Genomic DNA, 21,892 nt, shown 5'->3' with positions numbered 1-21,892 from the left:
ATTTTACAAATAAGGGGAAATGTGATGTTTGTCTTTATACATGTGGCTTATTTCAATATCCAGTTATAATCTACCTTTCTACAAACATGGTTCGAATCTTTTTCACAACTGAATAATACTCTACTATGTATGTGTGTATTCCACACTTCTTAACCTTTACCTATAGATTTTTAAGTAAATATGTATGTACAATTACTTTTCATTTTTATTGCAGTTTGCTAATCCACACAAACATGACTTTTATCATTTCAGGCTAATATTAGCCTTGTTAACATCATACTATTCAACTATGTACACTTCTCACAGAGTGTGTTTCATTAAAATAAGTAGATAGCTGTCTAAACATACTAGCAATATTCTATTGCCTGCTGTCTAGTGTGCCATCGGACATGCAGAATATTGTATATACATAGCACTATTTTATTATTTGTCAGATACATTTCCAGAATCAATCAGACCTTCTGAATATTACCTTTAAGCAAATTTAGTGTATACATATATCTATACATATCCAGTTAATTTTGGTTCTTAGACATCAACTACATTTACATCATACATTATTATCTGAGCCACTAAATTAGAAAATCATTGAGGATGACCATTTTCTTCTAAGGACCCTGTCCCTATAGTTAAAATGGCTACTTCTTTGTATTTTTCTTTAAAACCCATCTTCTATTCAATCATACATGGGTGAAAATCTATTAAGTGTTAAGTTAGAAGTGGGTGTTTACTTTGGACCCTGGTTGCATTAAGTTATTTTATAGTACTGTACTGTGTAGACTTGCTCGGGACAACCTATATATAATCTCAGATCTGCTGCTATGATCATTAATATCCTGAAACAAAGAGTTGAAAAAGTCTGTCAAATTTAACATTTATAGAGAAAACTTATACATCCTCTACACTTAAAAATTGCAACGTCCTAAAGAAACCTTTCTTGTAGTAAGTATATACAAACTTAAAAATATTAAGCTCAAATTTTCAAATAATCATAGTGAAGTCTAATTTTGTATTTTGCTCTAGTTAACTCAAGTTAAAAAGCATAAAAGGGCAAGACATTAATTCAACAGGCCACATCAGCCCTGAACCAATTACTATGAATTCATTTTAATTGATTGGCAATGGTAAAATGTTTTACTTCTACAACCTTCCCAAGTTTTCGACATGAATATGGATTTAAAACAAAACAAACACAAAACTCAGTTTCAAGAACTCAAACTCACCCCACAAAGAACCACAGCAGATCTCAGACGTAAACTCCTTTTCGTACACATGGATTAGTGGTTTGTTATATGCTGGGAAGATACAGAGTGGGTTAATATTTACTTCAGATGGTAGGTGAGGAGGGTTTTCAGGCACCTCAACAAACCCAGCATGTACTGCAAAGGGAAAGGCATTGAGACAAATCACTGATCTATATACTAAATGTGTCAAGTACTTTCATAATGGAGATGACCCTCAAAGTTTGGTTTCCTTATTGTATTTCATCGTCTATGTAAGATTTAGTAAATTTTTAGCTCATTAGAAAATACAAATCGTACTGGTTAAAACAAATTGCCGAGTATGGATGTGATTTGTGGCTTTGATTATAGTGTAAAAGCAGTAATTGAATGAGGAACTCAATTTCTCAATTGCAGGTCAAATCTAATCATCATAATGATTCAGTGAGAGCTGGGTGTAATAGCAAGTGTCTGGGATCCCAGGAAGATGAGGAAGTCAGTGCCAGCAGCAGCTAGAGAATGAACTCAATGCCATCCCGGTTACACGAGACTCCCAAAAATCTAAGGAAAAAGAAAAGATTTTACTGAGGAGGAATTAAAAAGGAAAGCTTATATATTATTTACTTATTTAGGTGCTCATGTTGTGCTGCTTCTCTCCTTCTACCAAGTGGGTCTAGGGGATCAAACTTAACTCGTTAGGCTTGGTAGCAAATATTTTTACCTTCTGACTCATCTTGCCAGCGTTCATCAACCTCATTTTATACCATATGAATATTCAACTTCTTTGATTTATCACACACCACGAATTACTGTATGAGCAAGTGGAAGAAGCATGCAGCATGGAAAGATCACACCAGAAATACTCACAGTTGGCGCTCGCAGTGTCGGTATCAGAAGCAGAAGCAGACCCTCCGGGAGATGAGTGGATGACAGGAAAACCCAGTGTTGCTGATGACCCTCCTGTGTCATTGGGATTCTCACCATCAAGTGCGAGGGATGTGATATCCAAGGCAATTGAATCTGAGGTCTCAGTTCCACCATCTGACTCCTATAAGGAGATACAGGATTGGGGTGCTGGTAAATGGGATCTAAGGTTTGAAAGGAATATCTAAACCTTACATGCATATGCCAAAAAACTACTGTGAAAAAAAGCACACCCTGAGGGCATCTCATCCCTTAGTTTACGATAACTACAACACCGGTTCTGGTGGTACATACATACATTCCTGGCACATGCAAAACTGTTGCCATGAGTCTTAGGCCAGCCTAGGCTACATAACAAGTTCTAGGCTAGCAAGGGCCTACAGAGCTAGACCCTGGTCCTAAAATTCTAAAAAAAAAAAAACACATGCAAACAAACGAAAATAAAATAAAATAATACAAAACAAAACAAAACAAACAGGAACAGAACAAAACAAGAAAAATGGCTAAGAGAACAGATAGTAAGAAGAACCGTGGGGGTGTGGTTCAAATGACCAAACAAAAGACAGAAAACAAAACAGCAAAAAAAACTTTTAACAATCCTTAGGTAAACATATTTCACTATAAGTCTTTCATACTTCCATTAATGGAATAGACACTCAAGGATAAAAGCCTCTAAGCATGACAATTCCATATTCAATATGTGGAAGAATTTTTAACTCTCTGTTGGGGTTATTGAATATTGAAGGTAGGGTGGAGAATTAGGAGTTAATTATTTGTGATGATTAAAATCTACCAGCCTAGATGTCTAACAGATTAATTGTAAAACAAAAATGTGATATGTACATATACACAATGGAATTTTATTCAGCCACAAAAAAATGAAATCATGAAAATTTCAAAATAATGTATGGATATGGAAATTATTATAGTAAGGGATATAATTCTCCTCAGAGAGAAACATACTTCCATTTCTTTATGACAGACACACAGATCCTAGATTTTAATGTGTGTGTGTGTGTGTGTGTGTGTGTGTGTGTGTGTGTGTGTATGTGTGTGTAGTATAGAACTAGAAGAGATTATCAAGAAAAGGGAGAAAGATTTTAAGGAAGAGTAATGGGAAAATGGATTAACAGAATCTATGTGACCTAAGACTTGAAAGGAAGGAAATGATACTGTTGAGGGGGCAAGGGAATGGAAGGAAGAGGAGGACCAACAAAAGCAAAGTATGTGTGAAAGTGTAATAAAATCCATCACATTATGTGCTACAAAAATACAAATAGATACAAATGCTAATGGTTGCACAATATTGTGTATGTCTAAAATGCTAGCTATATGAATGCTTTAATAGGAAAATTTTAGTATGTGTTTTCTACAGCTACAAATAGTATGACCAGTACCTTGAAATACTTCTCCAAATGTATGATCTAACTTAAAATGACCAAATAAATCAGGGATTTTGTCCCTGAAGTATACAAGAACCATCAAATTGTATGTAGTGAAGATCCCATGCACTTATAATTTAATTATATATTTAAGTTATTTCAGGATTTGGGGTATGAAAATATAATCATTGTGAATAGCTGTAATTTTACATGTCATGTGCTGATATACATTCAAATGCTTCATTACCTCCTGCTCACGTTCAAACTCCTGAAATATATGTTGATCCAGTCCTGCACCATCTTCCTGTGAGTAAATTTCTTCTGCAGAGAATCCATATGCTCCATTCTCTTCCACGTTTCCATTGACGCCTCTGTATCTGGCACCTCTATCGGCTCCATGTCCATCTTGGCTTCTAAAGGCTGCACTGGCTTCAGCAGCAGGGTTTCCACGATACCTTTCGGCTACATCGTTTCCATAGGCTCCGAAAACCCCCCGCTGTCCATTACTTCCACCTCTTCCACCACGCTTGAGTATTCCTTCTCTGCGATAGCTTGCCCTGTTAGCAAAAGAAGTGAAAAGAAGACCATTCAATAAATCACAAATCAAAGTCAGAAATCAGATTTTACACATATACACACCCATAATGGTTATGCTCAAGAATGTTTTTGCTTTGTATTAATGCTTTTGTTTTATATACATGTGAAAATTTCCTCAATGCTTTTCCAGTCTTAAATACTGGATTAACATGATAGCCACTCTTAACTCTTTGTCATCATGTAGTAGACATGACTGCTTAGTGCACAAAACACTTATTTTTCTTAAATAACTGAATAATTTATGAATAAATTCCAGTCATGTTAATGATAAAACCCATAGTGATATTATAATATTTTTTTGGTATTCTGTTACTTTTAACATACATTTTCATTTATTTACATGTATACAAACAGCTCTGCTATAGACCTTTGGTCAATACTCTCACCAGAGTGTTCAACTGATATAGGCTTCATATGTTAGAGGATGAGTAAGATAATCACGTAATCAGGGCCTATAAATGTTAAGTTCTAAAAATGCCCATTCCTTCATTTTACATGGAGACAATATTAAACCTATGTCCCTATGAAGATTATAAATTAAAATCTGTATGAAAATGGAATTCTTTGTAGTTTTTCTATTTGGGAAAAAATTCAAAAGATCTTTTGGTAACTTCTGCACCAATTAAACTAATAAAGATCATACCAAATTGGTCATATACAGGGCAAAATCATCTCTACTCTCTGGGAAATGCTTAGCCATTCTTTCAAACAGTAGTAGAATCCTTCATCTTTCACCTCATTTCTCGTTGTGATTTTAAAGCAAAAGAAGATTCAGTGACATTGATTTGAAGAGAAAAAACTCAGACAATCCCAGTTATCAAGAAACTAATAAATAACTGAATCTAAATTGTATATACATAATTCAGAATTATATGTTCTACATTAGAAAAATTTAAATCACAATACTGAGCATATACCAATATGAAAGTACAATTCATTAATTCTCTTAATGTTCGGTTACATTTAAAAATAAACCGAATATATCAATAGTTCTGAACTCATAAGCATCTAGTATAATAACAGAGACAAACCAACCTTGGCCCATTATTAACAGCACCAAGATTATCATCTACGCCACGAAGAGACTCATCATCGTAGTCACCAACACCACGAACTTCACAGACATTTGCCTGATCAACCTGGTTATTCAAGCCACCATGGCCATTGACATGGTCATAGTGATCTTCGTAAGCATCATTAGAAGCTTCCTCATCACCATCAGTATTAGCACCAGCGTCATAGAGTTCAACATAATCACCATCTTCTTCAGGTTGCTGAATGACAGGTGCAGGAGGAATTAACCAATCATCCCAGAAGATTTCAGAGAGTGCATTATGGCCTACCCATTCATTTGTCAAGTATACAGGGGGTGATATTTTCCCCACTTTAAATCCATCTGGAACCTGTGTGCACAAGAAAGGTTAAGGTAGTCTCTAATAGCTTCTTATTTTCTTTAGCTATTGGAAGTTTCCAAAACGACAACATTTTAAAACATGTTAAAATCATATTTCTTACAGAAACAAAGATGTCCAGCCAATACAGAGAGCAAATATTTTAGTGAAGATGAGTTGGCCAAATCCAAACATTAGTAATTAGTCGTGGACTTTGTAGATCACACAGCAAATACCTAATTTACTCACTCTTTTATTAACCCTACTTGCCTGCTGAGGAGTAGACATTTGCATTTGATGCCAGATAGTATTCTCTCTACAAAGTCTGCTTTTTTCCTTTTGTTTTATTCTAACACTGAGATTAAAGTATCACTCTTGAAATAGATACGTTATTTTTCCAGGTTTGTTCATATATGCCATATATTATCTTAAATTATTTCAAATGCCTCCAAAAAGCAAATTAATACAAATGTAATTCTCATGTCAGACATAAACATGTATACAAAAAAGTATGGGTATTGTGAACATAAAATAATATGATCTGAAAACAATTTACAAAAGGTTAGGGTGATCTTTTACTTATACAATCAGAAGACAGTTTTTCATGAATATTTTCTCTCATTATCTATGGAACAATATTAAACAATAGTCAAAATGTAACTTTTACCTCTTGGTCGTAACTTAATTTCTAGAAATATCTGTTTGTCAGTATTCTTTCCTATATAGTCTATTTGTAATTTGTGTGGTACTGGGATTGAACCTAGAAACTCAAGTATGCTAGGCAAGCATTCTACCATTAGATTAAATCCTTAGCACATCTCTTCCACATACCCTGACAAAAATGTGAAAATACAACATTGTTTGATCACACAAGTGCTTTTTCCCTTTTCAATTTTAAATTCAGAATTTTCTATTTGGAATACTTGTCCCAACAGTGTGATCTCTTTAAAGTAAGACTTATAAAACATAGTTAAACTCTTTTACTTCTCCATTTAAAATATATTATGTGTATAAGTGGTTTCCTGTATGCATATTTGTGTGCATTGTGTGTGCCTAGCATATGCAAAGGTCAGAATAAGGTGTTAAATCTGGAGCTGGAATTGCAGATGATTATGAGTCACCATAGTCATTGTGAAAACCAGACCCTCGTCTTCTGGAAAAGGAACAAGTGCTGAACCATCTGTCCATGCCTACCCTCCATCTTTTAAGGTCAGAAAGAATAAACCAAACCAAAATGATCTTAAAAGTAGATATCAATGCATCATGAGATGAACCTACATGGATATCAATCAGTAGTTTCTGATCAATAGTAGAATAAGGTGGCGATGACTGGGACTTCCTCCTAGTCACAGGACTCTCCTCCTCAGAAGATGACTCTATGGAATGCCAAAAATTACATTAATAACAACAGTGATTTCACAACTGCTTCGGTTTGTATAGTGGATCAGTTCAATACCTTATTGTTTTTCTTTCTGCCTTTGTCATTCTATTTTGAAATTATCAGTTAATATTAAAATCTACTGTGGCTGTAATAAACAAACAAGCAAGCTTAAGCCAATCATAGACTGTCAATAGATCACACCATGTCAAAAAAAGCAAGTACGTTACTCTAAGAAGTAAGCGATTTCTGCATTTTACTTCTCTGTTGTTTGGTTAGTATCTGCCAGTGGCGTAATTTTCAGTGTTTTCTGGTTCTGAGCTCAGGCATACTTCTTAATTTATCAAACAAACTCTGTTAAATTAAAAACAACCTATTGTGGTTGTGGCCCTGAATCCCACTTCCAAGGGTACGAGTAGGCTCAAGTTTTGTTCATGCTGCAACCTACAAGGCATTTTTATCTTCAATATTTAGCGCACACTTGAGAAACCTATTAACCTCCCAGTTTTAACTAAGTTATGAATAGCCAAATATTTCAATAAAGATGAAGATTGGGCTAATAAAAATTTATAAAACTTAGCTATGTATCATAGAGTTGGAAACTTTAGAGTAATTTGTGAGACAACTTTTTCCAGTGAAGGAAATATCTGTGTCTGTTTGGAAATGAACATTTGGGAGTACTGAGTATTAACCACTGGACCACCAGGGTAGCTTCAGAGCGTTTAAAATGTGGTCAGTGCACCTAAGAAATAGGCTTTGTAAATGTTTACTTAATTTTTGTTTTAACTTTCATTTTAATAATCACATGTGGTATGGCTGTTTACTGACACATTGGAAGCACAATTCCATTATGATAATATTTCTATTTAAAATACAAATTCTTTCAGTATATCAGTATAGGTTTTGAAAACTGTGATGTGATATATAATAAGTTGCATGAAAAATTCAGTGAGAATACATAATAGGCCTAGAAATCAGTAGAGTATAAATTAACATATTTATTATAACTAGGTGTCCTAGTGGACTACTGGCTCCATGTTTATTTCAAGGGGTATTAAGTATAAATACTACTGACCTCCTTTTGTCTGCACACTAACTATAGATAGTCTAAGTCTAGACATTACAATTAAAAACCCTGCATTTGCTGTGCTGCTGTCTTTTGAAAATGTTATATACCATATCCCAGAATGTGCATTCTTGCCTTCTAGTGCTGGAACCTTGCTACTTATTGTTTTTCAGGAAGTAATTCTTTCAAGTCTTTTCAAGTGGAAGGAGAGCAACTGTACAGTCACAGCGGCTGATGACTTCTCTGCACATCTACAGATTTCCTAACCTGCTGGCAATGTCAGCAGCTCTGTGGCATACACATAACAGAGGCTCAGCCCTGAAAGGGTCAGCGCTTCTTAGCAGAGACAGTACTTCTTCCTTCTCCTATCAATGTTTATGGGTTAGTTTATTTCGGAAAGGCAAGTGAGTGAACTCTAAAACTGATGTGTTTGCCATGTACTAGCAAATTTATACGTGACCAAACCAGAAGGAAAATATTATAGGGAAAACATTCCTAATATTTTGCCTTATCTTTTCAGAACATCATTTGTATGAGAGACTGCAGTATGAAAAGAATTCTTTCATCATAGTACTCTCCTAAAGTCTCCTAAGGGTTTTAAAACTCAGAAATTTGAATGTTTGATTTTCTATTAATCACTCAAATACCAAATCAAATCAACTGCTTTTCTTAAATACTACTTGGCCTCCTTAATATTTTTCACTCATTCTTTCTGGCAATTCTTTAGTTCTGAAATATATGCTGTTATATATTTGGTCTATGTATTTGACTGTTCTAACTTTGAGTTTTGAATCACCTGACGCTGCTTGGAAATTCTGAGGATTTAGGGAACTCCTCTGTCTGATGTCCATGGGCTGTTGAACTTCTTCAAAAAGAGGCTGCTCAGAGACACTAAAATGATAAATAGACAAAAGGTTTAACAAAGATATGTTTATAATCATGATAGGCATATTGGGTTGACCTTCATCTCTTAAAACCATTTGTGAAAGAAAACCAAACTAAATTAACACAGAGACAGGAAGGCATGTGCCACATTCTAAAACTCTAAAGAGTATATGCACCTCAACACAGAAGACCAGACTGGTCTACAAGAGCTAGATCCAGAACAGGTCCCAAAGCTACAGAGAAACCATGTCTCGAAAAGCCAAAAAAGAATTTTCTTAAAATTATACATAACACTGAAAAAAGGAGAGCATGGATATTATTTTCCAATTTTAATTTCCTAAACCTATTTTATCTATGCTAGAGAAACAATTTCCATGTGTAGAAATAAAGGAAAGTACTTTTCAATATAGCATGCATTTCCTTCACCTATAATATATTCTAGAAGTGTTCAGAGTAATATTCAGATAAAATTATCCAGATAACCTCAGCAGACAAAAAACATCCATTGTATAATAGACTTTTCACATGGCAAATACAAAGAGTTTGTTATTATAAATATTCTACTGTTATCCTGTTTTATTTGTCCATAATTCATGTTTTAAGTATATTGTTCCTGGTCTGAATAGGCAACACTTTGGATACATAAGTACATCCATGTTTACCATTAAAATTTAAATGCCAGTGTAGATACTTTTATTTTCTCTCAGTTTTCTATCTAGGAAGGATTTCTTTTGTTAATTTAAGTTTGTAACAGACAAAGACATTAGTATGGCCCATCATTTTAGGAATAACTCAAGGTTCATTTACAATAGTTTTATGAAATTATTTTTGTTTGTGAGTTCATTATAGTTTATGCATTTTACAAATTTAAATATACTTTCAGGAAATGCATTTGTTATTAATAAATTAAAAATCTATTTGTAAAGTTACCGATCACTCTCAAGTTGACAACAAGTTTAAATTTTATATACTGAATTGTATTAAAATCACATCCAAGGGCACTAATAATTTATTCAAAACTAACCTCATTTCTTCTCTTTGAGGTTAGAAGCATGGTAACTGAGGCATTGATTGGAGGGAAAAAGAGCTCTCAACCTGACTTAATTTTTACAAGTTTCTCCCTCAGGTTTCTTGTGAATACACAAAGTCATGAACATTCTGCCATCTGTCTGTATGTGCAGGATCTTTAATCTTAATATTATTTGTATTTTTTATTCAAAGTTTTACTATATTACATGGTGAGTATATATTCAGTAAAATCCAAATTAATTTACTTAGAGGAAAAATTGTTTGGAACACTGATTATGACATACTTTTATCAGTGTGTGTGTGTGTATGTGTGTGTGTGTGTTCGTTTGTGTCTATACGCACCTAGAAGTACAAACATGTCATGTCACCTATGTGGAAGTCATAGGGACAACTTGTGGAAGTTGGTTCTCTTCTATGTGTGAGTTGTGAGAGCTGAATTCAGGCCAATAGGCTTGATACAATGTGCTTTTACCCACCAAACTACCTTGCCTGTCGTGTCTAAGAGTTTTAATATAAAGAATGATTAATACATATTTGCTGAATGTCTGACTGAATGAACATAGGCTATGGCCTCTTCATTGTGAGTTTGGTCCATTATAAATATTGTCTTTCATGTAAAATGCATAGCACAGAACAACTGACTTAGGGAACATAATCTTTGAAAATTACTGAAACCAGCAATGCTACAAAGATGAAGACTACAATGAATAGTTTCTATGATGCATATGTCATCTTATTTATCTGACAATGATTCACATATTTAATTTTGACCACAGAACACTTTCAGGCTTTCCTATTCCTATTTTCTATTAGTTTCTGCACTTATGAATAATTTGTTTTATTGTATTGTACATGTAAGAAAACACACCTGACATTTATTAAATCCTACTGCTAAATGAATCGTATCAAGTAAATTATTTTCAAAATTGTTAGGTTATTATTGAATTGAATCAAATGGACTAGACTCTGAAAGCTATTACTGGAAGATGCTGTTAATGGATCACTGCAGTGAGTTTTTAAATTTAAGCCACTTTTGGCAAACTGTCATGATGTGAGTGATAATTTAGTTTTGACTTCACACAGAAATTAATTTCAAAATTTTGTTTTTGATTTCACAGTTACTCACAAGTAATTTGCAAACAGAAATACATACCTTGAGGAAAATGTCACACGATGTGTACGATTCCGGTTGCCAGGCCTAGAAGCAGAGCTCTCTTGCACCTTAGAGACATAATGCAATCAATAGTTTAGTGAAAGTACTTGACCATAAATTCTTTTGTGTTATTAATGTATTGGAAAATTACTTTCTTCACATATATTTTTTCAAAAGTCTAACTTAAAAATACAATTTTTATAAATGGGTCTTATTTTTATAGTTATAACCCTATAACTTAAAGACCATAATTTCTGATGGTTTCTTTGAACATTAGCATAGGTGTAGACTGTGGAAATAATGTAATCAAACATTTTCATTTTATTATTGATTAATAATTAGCTTAGAAATGATGATGATGAATTTTCTAAAAATTTACAGGTCAAAATGAAATCTAAAACCAGTTAAGTTTTCAATCAAAAAATTAAGAATTTAAGTTCAAAATCATGTCCATCCAAACTAACTCTAGATTTCACATAGAAAATACATTATAGTTTCTTTGAGACAGTATGTCATAAGAAGTGTTTCAAATACTTTTTGTCGCTAAGTAAATTATTTTGGGTTTTTAGATCCATACACTCATTTGACATAGTAAAATACTCAAGAAAGGGCACGCACATGCAATGTTAGCTTACATCGATGGAGTAGAACTGTTTATTGTTTTCTGTTAGCAATAGCAGGCAGCTCCATGATCTCTCGCCTTGTCTCATTTAGTTTTACATCACTGTTTCTACTCCCAGCAATTTTCTGCTATGCCCCCCAAAGTCGATTCGAACAAGCAATAAGAAAGTCACTATACTATTTAGAGAGAAAATTGCATCATGTTATACTTAAAAAATAATTTTTCTCTAATTCCTAGAAGCTGTATTTAGCTTTCATACAATAGTTTGTCCTATGAAGTGACTTATCAACATTGTCCTTGTACTGCAACAGATAGATTGGTGAGAATCTGTCTTTCATATTTGGCTAACACGCAGTTCCAAAAATAACCAGATGTTTTACAGTATTCATGATGAGCATCTTTCTGAATAATGTTTTCTAATTTCAGTTTAGATAATTGGCTATCCTGGTCAATTCTAGTTCTCTTATGAAGTTGATCTCAGAAAGTTTCTATTTTATTCAGATATTATTTTTATTTTTGTTTGATATTAGGTCCCTATGTTCCACAGGCTGCCCTAAAATTTCCAAGCTCAAATGATCCTCTTGCCTCTGCCTCTCTATAGCTGAGACTACAGATATGTAATGCCACTACAGCCAAGTCAAGAAACTAAGCAACACTTATTAAAAGAAATGTCAAAAATCACTAAATGTATATAATGGTAAAAAATGAAAAGGCAAGGCTTAGTATGGCTTGACATTCTTTGGTATGAAAAATGGGAAACGGAAAAAAATTAGTAAGAATTGCATATATTAGGACACAATATGTTCCAAACCAAACATTACTTTTTCATTGCATATCTTGCTTAGTGTCAAGCTGAAGGTAATAACTACCATCTGGGAATAAGAGCAAAGCCATGTGTTAAGGCAGCAAGGGAGACATTAGTGACTATTCTCATTAACTGACACAACCTCACTTATCTTCCTTCTGTAAATATTTAGTATTCACAAAACAGTAATCTTAAATAGTCAATCAAGAGTCTTGAAAATTTTCATAGTACACTTCTATGAAGAATCTTCTGCTGATTGTGTGCAAAAGTGTGACTTTTAAACCCCCATCACCAGAGGAACATTAGTGTTATTTATCTACATACTAAATAATTTCAGTGATCAAAATGAATTTGTAATGTTGGCTGTTAGGAATGCAAGTCATGATAACGCTACCATGTCTGTTTAAGAAGAAAACTCACGACCCCAGTCTCACAAATGTGTGTTATGAATTCTGTATTATTTGATGTGGTCATCAAAACAGAAGTCACCCTCACGTGTAATCATCTAATTTCTCTTCTGTGAGAAAATGAATCAGAGGTTAACTGACCCGCTATTTGTGACAGAGTATACCAGGAACAGACACAATCAAGGTAAAGGATGGCATGTGGTTATGTTACACAGTGGACTACTAACATTTTGACATAAAATGTTCTATTTTTAAAAACACTGAAAAGCCTTCTTGAACTTTGTGCATATGCTAGATATTGTAAATGAATTACGTTTGCAAACTTAAGAAAAATCAAAGTGATGCAATTTGGCAGCAATTATAAAAATATGAGCTTTTAAGGGATAATTAGAAATTGTAAGTTAGTAACTGTTCTCGAGTACTTGACAGCTTATGAATACTCAGTTACATTTATGGAACAATTGGTAGTGATGTTCAAAAGTACTGCTTTGATATTGTAAAACAGAATGCAAACATTTGGGAGAATCTGTATACACAGTGAACTAATATTTTCCAATTGATGAATACATGAATTTAGAAATCATGCATAAGTGAAATATCTATTCATAGTACAAGACAGGGCAATGGATTTTAATATTATTACTTGTATACAATTTTATGAATATGACTTTAGATTCTGTTTGTCTAGTTTGGCCATGTTACCAAAGAATATGCATAAGTATCTGAAGGAAAATCTCCAACAGTCACAATTATCTGAAAATTTTATACAAAATTCCCCCCTTTCTAGCCATCTATAAGTAACAAGCCAGCTCTTATACATATATCTCAGGCAAAACACCATATGGCCTCAGATTGAATTATAAAGTAGATATGAACATACAGCTGTTTTCTATTAAGCAAGACAGATTAAAAGCATCTGAAAATATGAGACAAAGACATCCCTATAATAATATTTGGGGAAAGATTAATACTATTCCTTTATATTTATTTATCATGTTAAATGTATTTATCTCTTTTGCGTTTTAATTTTCAGTAAGTTAGATAGTGAATGACATGATGAAAAAGCTTTACTGAATTCTCAATATTGAAGATTTTAAAGGGATCCCGAGAACACTAAGTTTAAGAGGCACTTTTCTAGGTACTTATTAATATCCTAACAACTCATATTGAGAAATTTACCTCATTTCCTGTAGGATTTGGAACGTATGGTTCTATTTGGACTTCAGCCTGAACTGAATGAAACACTTCATCATTGTCTGATGAGTCATCTTCTTTATCCTTTGAAACAAAAATCATAGAAATGTTTAAAGGACCACAAGGGTGCAAGTGATAGGATGACAGAATCATCTTAATTTGTAACCAGAATGAATAATTTGCTAATATTTAAAAGTTATTGAAAAGAGCAGCTTCCAACAGCTTTTGGTTAAGAATCCCTGTCAAGCTGTGGAAAGGTGCCGATTACCTACTAAAGCTGCATTTGCACACACATTCGCTAGATTTCAGGTCAACTGTTGGCTTCCTGAAGCTTATCTAGGAGATCCAAATTATGAATCCTATTTAACACTTGATTAGCATATAATCACAAGCTAGCTTGCACATTTGTTGAGCTGCTGTAACTTCAACATTCAGTCCTGAGTTGCAAAGATTCCTCCTAAATTAAGCTCTCAGAGCTAAGAAATTGTTCAATCAAATGTATCAACCACCGTTATCTCATCCAATTACAAGGAAAATGTATGCATTTTTCTTACTAGTACAGCAAAGCCCTCAGACATGTCTTTAAATTCCAATTAAATTTCATATATTACAAAGAACTACGGCTTTGTCTTTAGTATGAAGAATTTTATTTCCTTTAACTTGTTCTTAAGAAATACATATAAAGATACGAATGCCTATGTAGGACCCTAGGTTCATAGGATGGTAACAATTGTTCACTGATTTATTTACATTTTGAAATGGCTTCTCATACATACATATACATACATACATATGTATGTTATATATCTATATCTATCTATCTATATCTATATATCTATATCTATATCTATATCTATATATCCAAAACAAGGATTGTAAATATGTTCTCTGCTGCTAATATTTTCAGGATCAAATCAAGTCTTGTTCACTGATGCAAATTCCATTAGCTCTCTCTAACTGGTTAAGAGAGCTCATTGAGAATAGTCATTAGTATGTTAGATGCCTTCATTCCTGCCACATCACCATTTCAGACTCCTATCTCCCCTTCTGCCTGTGATTTCTATCTCTTTATATTCTGGAGGTAATGCACTCATTTCTGCTTTTGAGCCATTCTTTCTTTGCTTTTTAAAGTCTGTTCTCATGTAAATATGCCAGGGAATTACCAACTGTTTAACTGATTTAATGTGAACACACTAAACAATTACGTATTTAGATATTCAGGCAAGGTTCATTTGTAATTAATACATCAGTTATTATTTAAGTGGATATGGTTAACTGTTTAATCTTCATATAATAATTCCTTTTTTATAAATGAATACTGAAAATTATTAGAAAATAATTGTTCTCCTAATTTTTCCTGACCTTACTTATTCACTTATCAAACCTACAAACTACTCATTATCAGAATATTATTGCCAGATAAAATTTAACACAGCCTGTCAAATTTTATCCACCTACACATGGGAGTTTTGAAGTAGTGAACTTTTATTGACTGATACGAAATGAGAAGCTACTTGTTTCCATTTGTTCCCTGGTCTGTGCAGTCACATCACTGAATAATTACATAAAAGCATGGGAGCCTTAAGAAGACAATCATAAATATGACAACTATATACAAAGTGTCTTGGAAATTAGTTTTATTCTCATTTAAAAATTTTGCATTTTATTTGTATATGTATTTTGCCAAAATGTATGTCTGTGTACCACGTGTGCACAGTGCGGAGAACAGAAGAAGGTATCAGATCCTCCAGAACTGGAGTTATTGATCATTATTAGATGTCACCTGGGCCTGGGAACTGAACCTGAGTCCTCTGAATGAGCAAGTACTCTTATTCTTTGATCCATCTCTCTAGTCCTGACTTTTTGCTCTTATCTTAATCTTAATTTAAATGTCCAAAAGTACAAACAAATGTAATTCACACAAGTAGCACTGTCCAGCATTCTATGGAAAGAAATATCAAATAAGCGACTTTGGATTAAAAGAAAATTGCTTATTTTTATTTCTATGTATGTGCCTACTTTAATTCATTTGCACCATACATGTGCAGAAGCCCATGGAAGACAAGTTACAGACAGTCAAGGGCTGCCATGTAGGATTCTGGGAACTGAACTTCTGTCCTCCGCAGGAGCTGCAAATTCTCTTCTCTTCTGAGCCATCTCTCTAGTCTCAGAAAGTTACGTCTTAGAGGAATAAAAAGGAAGGCAACTCTGGAATTTTAAATTAGAAATGTTTCAAGAGACAAATAATTATTTTAAGTGTTTGTATGCCATTCCTTTACTGGTTAGGGGAGTAACTGGTAAAAACAAAACAAACGCCTAATAATTAAGGTACAACTCCTGTAGAAATACATTAAACCATTACTTGTATTATTAAAGCAATTTTTCCTCTTTTGATCACAATTATCTGGAGATTTCAGAATGATTCCCTTGAAGTGCAAATTAGTAAATCTTTTGTAGAAGCACAATTCCATTGTGCGTCACAGAGAAAATACGTAAGCATTATCTAGTAGTACATTTTCTTAATAGTTTTCACTCAGGAAAAATATCAAAATCTCTTACATTTTCAACTTGTCTCAATTCCTCTTCATGCTGATTAAAGATGTCCTCCCATCTACGCTGGCGCCGTCTCCTGCTGGCTTCTAAATCGGAAAGGTCAAACTCCTCAATTCTCCATAAGGACTTTGCCCTGAACCTCTTGGGTGACAGTCTTTTTGCCAGTGCTTGCTTTAGACTAGAAACTTTTGACTTTTTCTTCCGTGTCTGTTCTGGCTGAGTGTAAAATACATTTGATGACAAATTCTCCATCAAGATTTGCAGTGGACCAAGTGGTTTTGAGATATAAGCATTTGGTGCTCGAAGCAAGTCCCCTGATAGTCCCTCTATCAGTGCTTGAACTGCGCCAACAGCCTGTGAGGCCTCCAGAGCCCAGGCCTGTGCTGGAGGTGACTCTTCATTTTGTTCCCCTACTGGAATTAGCAGCTGTGTATCCAAGTGAAGAGGCAAGAGCACATGATGGTTCTGTGACAATAAAGGCAGGAACACCTGGGCATGTACTTGGATTACCTCAGGTTCCTTATCCTCAATTTCAGCTTGTGGGGGCTCGACAGCCTGTTCTCGCACCTCTGGCTGCTCAGGTGCCCTGTTCTGGTCCAGATTATCTTCTGGAACCTGATTCTGCCTCTGCTGTTGTTCAGCACCCTGGCCCTGCCTTTGCTGATCGGATGCCCTATCTTGCCCCTGAAATTCTTCTGGCACCTGGTCCAAATCTTTAGCCTCTCCTGTTTCTACGGGCTCAGACTGGGCTTGCTGTTCTTTGGGTATGGGAGCCTGTACGTCTTGAGGACTAAGTTCTTTATCCTGAGTAGGGAGTGGCATGAGCACCCGGGCTGCACTCTTTAGTCGGGGAGGTGCTTGAATCTGCTTGAACAGAGGTGTAGATATCTTAGCTTTAACCTGAGCCTGTAGTGGCATGAACACCTGAGCTGCCCCATGTAGGCACTGTGGTGCCTGAGCCTGCTTCTGTAAGGGTGGATTGTCTTGAGCATATAGAGGCATGAACCCTCCGGCTGCCCCATGAAGTTGCTGAAGGGCTTGGAGTTGTGACTCTTCTTGATCAGGTAACCACCTTGGCTGAGAGGGTTCTCCATACAGGACTCTAAGTGGTCTGCATCTGCTGCTAGTTGGCATTTTCAGAAGTTCATGAGTGCAAGAAGGTACTCTAAAATAAAAATGCAGATGACTGTCATTTACAGAGAGTGTTCAGAAAAACTAGGTCATGCATGAGAATTGATTTAGTTTTTAAAAGATACAGCCCCCCCTCCACAAAGATAACAAAGAATTCTGGACTAATTTTTGCAATGTCTGAAATAGTCTTCAGGTAATATATATATAGTGCTAATGGATTAAATCCTTAGTTTAGGTTGGTATTCTACATGATCATTCTATTGATATGTATAAAGTCATTTTGGAATAGTAACCCAAATTGTCAATATTTTCACACAACAGCTCAAAGAGCATAAGTATGCTGTGTTTTTGCTTGTTTGTTTTATACCAGAAAGGATTAAGTTGTCTTGAGCAGAAAGCAATAGTATCAAATCTATTTTCTTAGGTAACATGCTGCTATCTGATAACATATTTAGTTATCCCAACACACCTGAAACTCCTTGTGGTGCACTGCTCCTTAATATCTGCTTCTCTTTCGAAGACCAGGGGTATGCCTTATGAAAAAGAGAACAGGAAATGATGCACAACCAGTGTGCGACTCTACTTAGTTGCCTAGCAGATTCTAAGGCTCACGATGTAGAGTGCATTCAAACCAATAAGACCACAACAAATAAGACAGCTCCTCAAACATACTTGTCTGTTGGTGCCAATTCTCAAGGTATACTGTTGAAACACAGTAGAGATATTTCAGACATTAGCTTCTCTTGACATAAAGAAGGAAATTTTTTGGCAATATGATTGCTGCAGTTCCAAAGAGGTAAAAGAAAAATGGGAGGAACAAGAACAACTTCCTGGTGTAGTTTTGACCTGTAGGGCCATGAATATATGATCACTGCTCTGAGTCTGTTCCAAAAGAGGCTTAACTATGTATGTGTATAATCCCAAACCTATAGTGGCATAAACACGTTGGCTGCCCCTGAAGTTGTTGAAGTGCTTTTCACTTGGGCAACCACCTTGACTGAGGGGAGTTCTTCATGCAGGGCTCTCAGTCAGCCTTGCTTGTTTTATACTTAACATAACACATTCAGCTTCGTTCCTGTCAGCTGTGCTTTACTACCAAAATGTAGGATCTTACAAATGGAGGAGTTTTCTTTCAGTTCCCTGTGTTAAATCGCTTAGGACAGCTCTAATTATATTTCTAGAGTAATCTCCAAATAAATGGGACTTTCCTGTAAGTAACATTTCTTTGAAATCTTATAACTCTAGATTTCATCAAATTATGGCCGATGTTCCTGCAGCAGTTTGAGAACGGCTGACCTGTATGATGCTGGACCCAATAACTTCATTATCAGAGGAGCATAAAGAACCATTAGGAAAAAAAAGACACATAATTTTGTAGATGGGACAAGCAATACTGCAGTAACTCCCACTGTTGATTAGATCTTAGCATGCTTTCTACCCTTTTCAAGTTCCCTGTTTTCCACTCCATAGTTACTCTGGACACTGTCTATGGCCCCTAATTCTAGAAAATATGAAATTGGAGATTTCTGAGTATTCTATTCTACACTGACTAAAATCATGTCACCTTTTGTCATCAATAGGTACAAAATTATCTTTGGATACATAAATTATCTTCTTTAATTTTATCTGGTATTTTGTGATTTGAACATAAAAATAACTTCACATGATATATATAAATTATTTCAAAACTAATTCATTAATTTTGTAATTATGAGCACATTTATTTCCCAAGAGTTGATTTAATTTCTTTGGATTGAAGTTTACTTAAAATAGTATAGCCATAATACAATATTCTATTTGAATTTGAGGCTTAAGCTTTGTAAATATGAATACTTAATATGTATGATAGGAAAAATTAATAACTTCATAGATAAATGCTCACAAAAGATGTAACCATATGAATTAGTGACATGCAACATTGAAAACCTAAATGTCAAATGGCTCTCGGTTTTTCACTTTCAGATTAAGTTTTTTTTTTTGTGTGTGTGTGTGTGTGTGTGTGTAAGTGCATGTGAGTGTGGGTGCTTGCAGAGGCCAGGTGTTTCAGATCTACTTGAGGTGGAGTTGAAGTTGGTTATGAGCAACCTGACATGGATTCTGGGAGCTGACCACAGGACCTTTTAAAACCCTGCTGAACCACCTCTCCAGGTTCCAGTAACTAAATTCTTAAACAAATATGAAACTAAAATCAGCAAATAAATGTAAGATCCTCTCTTGTCTGAATGATACAAAACTTTGCCATCTCTACCTTTATTCTGTCTCTTTTTGATGATTCCAGTAAGATGCTTTGTCAAGGACTCCACAACGTGCCGTTCATTTTTAATATTCTGAACAAATGGGTGATGAAGCATATTTCCAGATGTAGGACGAAATAGGAAATTTTTGATCATGCACTTTTCCATAAAATTGTGGAACTTACGGGACCTGAAATAAATGAAGCATACAGATGAAAGACATTGTCACCTGCTGCACTGTTCCCATCCTACAACTGTGCTACTTTTAAGGACAGATATTCTGAAAGGCATGGTAAATTCCTATTTGTCTTTCAGTTAGCAAATATTCCATGTCTTAACAATATACGTTCTACAGTGAGGTCATTTCAACTTCAGAAACAGGAGTCGAGTAAACAGACTTTTCTACTCAATAGAAATTTCAATGAATTTGGCAGCATGTACATGGTAAAGGTCATGTAATAAGATGGCAATTAAAAGATTAATGTGGCATATGTTGTCAGGGAGTGTAGACTGGTCATATGATTTTAACATTCATTCTCTGGAGGTGAATGTTTTACTTGCTATACACAATTCTAACCACAGAAGCTTCACTATGATTTCAAAAGTAGGTAGTGATAAATAGGATAAACGAAGCTTGTAAAATAACACATGAAAAGAGATACAGTCCAAAAGCTTACATATATGGAAATAGTTAAGTTCAGAAAAAAATACCAGCAAAGAAATGACAATTGCAACCTCTTACTAATCTTGTGCAAGAGTTTTAACTGGATTAACCAGCTTCATAGAACAGAATTCTCATGGTTGCCTGGTCTATAGTAATGCAGAAGGAGTTCTTCAAGTCTATGGATGTTTAATTTAATGGGGCAACCAATAGGGCTGTATATCAGAATTATTCACTGAATGTCTAGGCACCATGAACAAATATTGCTTACGGGTGCCATTGCCTCACCTCATTACTATAGAAGCAGATGAAAAGACCATAATATCCTCACCATATATTATTATAGAGGATACTACATATTTCTAGGTAACCATTTATATCCTGCTAAAACCTGGCTATTTAGACATCCAAGTTAAGATACTGTAATACAGGAAATGTTGTCCAACAAAAGTGTTGAAGCAAGAATGAACAAATTAATGAAAACTTTGTTATAAAATACTAAATCAATATATTTAAGAAATTCATGTTTACCATCCACTGGATTTGACTGTGGGAGCAGATTCCCGTAGAATAACGAAAAGGGCTTCCAGGGGCTGAAGGTTACACAGAGCTGTTAAGGGAAACAGACGAATTTAGAAAGTAAGTAAAGGGTAACTGCAGAGCCTACTGCTCATTCCAAAGTCTCAGTGTTCATCCACATATCCTGTTAAATAGACTAAGAGATAAGCAGATACAAATAAATGTATAACAACTTAAAGTAAAATTTGTTTTAATAAAAACATTACTTTAAGTCAATATCTCCATTACCAGGTCTAACAAATCAATTTAAAATGGCTAACAGAAAAATGGTCAACAATATTAAAATACTTTACACAATATCAGGGAGAATGCAAAAATAGGGAAAAATTTGGCTCAGGTGGAAGTAAACTGGCCTGGTACTCAGGAGGAATTTTGTCCACATTCTGCTTTGCAACAAGCAGAAGATCTACACTGTCACAAAAAAGGTAGAGGCTCAGAAGCACATCTCTTCAATTGTGACCTACGGTGTCACAGTGTTTGAATGCTACTATAAATCTTCTAGCCTCAGTGAAAAAAGCCCCCATATTGCTTAAGTCCCCACCTATACTCGAAGAACTAAAAAAGCTCCTGCTTTCCAAAAGGTTCTGTTTTCTATTGTTAAAGCACCCTCTCCCTGCTAAGTTTCTCCTCTTCCTTTTCTGTTTCTCTTCGAGAGCCTGATGGACAAAAGGTCAAAGGATG

The 21,892-nt window shown here is 34.8% G+C and overlaps 1 protein-coding gene across 1 annotated transcript in view; it reads right to left on the bottom strand.

Annotated features, from left to right (window-relative positions):
• Nrk (Nik related kinase) overlaps nucleotides 1–21,892 on the bottom strand; it is a 96,972-nt gene that overhangs the window by 17,908 nt on the left and 57,172 nt on the right. Inside the window, exons 10-22 of the mRNA XM_038315800.1 lie at nucleotides 21,164–21,242; nucleotides 19,986–20,161; nucleotides 18,207–18,270; nucleotides 17,507–17,771; nucleotides 16,613–17,470; nucleotides 14,039–14,137; nucleotides 11,026–11,093; nucleotides 8,755–8,849; nucleotides 6,793–6,890; nucleotides 5,159–5,526; nucleotides 3,774–4,083; nucleotides 2,088–2,268; nucleotides 1,224–1,295 (exon numbers count right to left, since the gene is read on the bottom strand). Of these exons, the coding sequence (XP_038171728.1) occupies nucleotides 1,224–1,295; nucleotides 2,088–2,268; nucleotides 3,774–4,083; nucleotides 5,159–5,526; nucleotides 6,793–6,890; nucleotides 8,755–8,849; nucleotides 11,026–11,093; nucleotides 14,039–14,137; nucleotides 16,613–17,470; nucleotides 17,507–17,771; nucleotides 18,207–18,270; nucleotides 19,986–20,161; nucleotides 21,164–21,242 (2,733 nt within the window). The remainder of the gene's footprint in view (nucleotides 1–1,223; nucleotides 1,296–2,087; nucleotides 2,269–3,773; nucleotides 4,084–5,158; nucleotides 5,527–6,792; nucleotides 6,891–8,754; nucleotides 8,850–11,025; nucleotides 11,094–14,038; nucleotides 14,138–16,612; nucleotides 17,471–17,506; nucleotides 17,772–18,206; nucleotides 18,271–19,985; nucleotides 20,162–21,163; nucleotides 21,243–21,892) is intronic.

Source organism: Arvicola amphibius, chromosome X, assembly GCF_903992535.2.
Source record: "Arvicola amphibius chromosome X, mArvAmp1.2, whole genome shotgun sequence".
In the NCBI taxonomy this organism is placed as follows: Eukaryota; Metazoa; Chordata; class Mammalia; order Rodentia; family Cricetidae; genus Arvicola; species Arvicola amphibius.
Note: the sequence above shows the minus strand (reverse complement) of the source record. Positions and strands in the feature narration are given on the sequence as shown.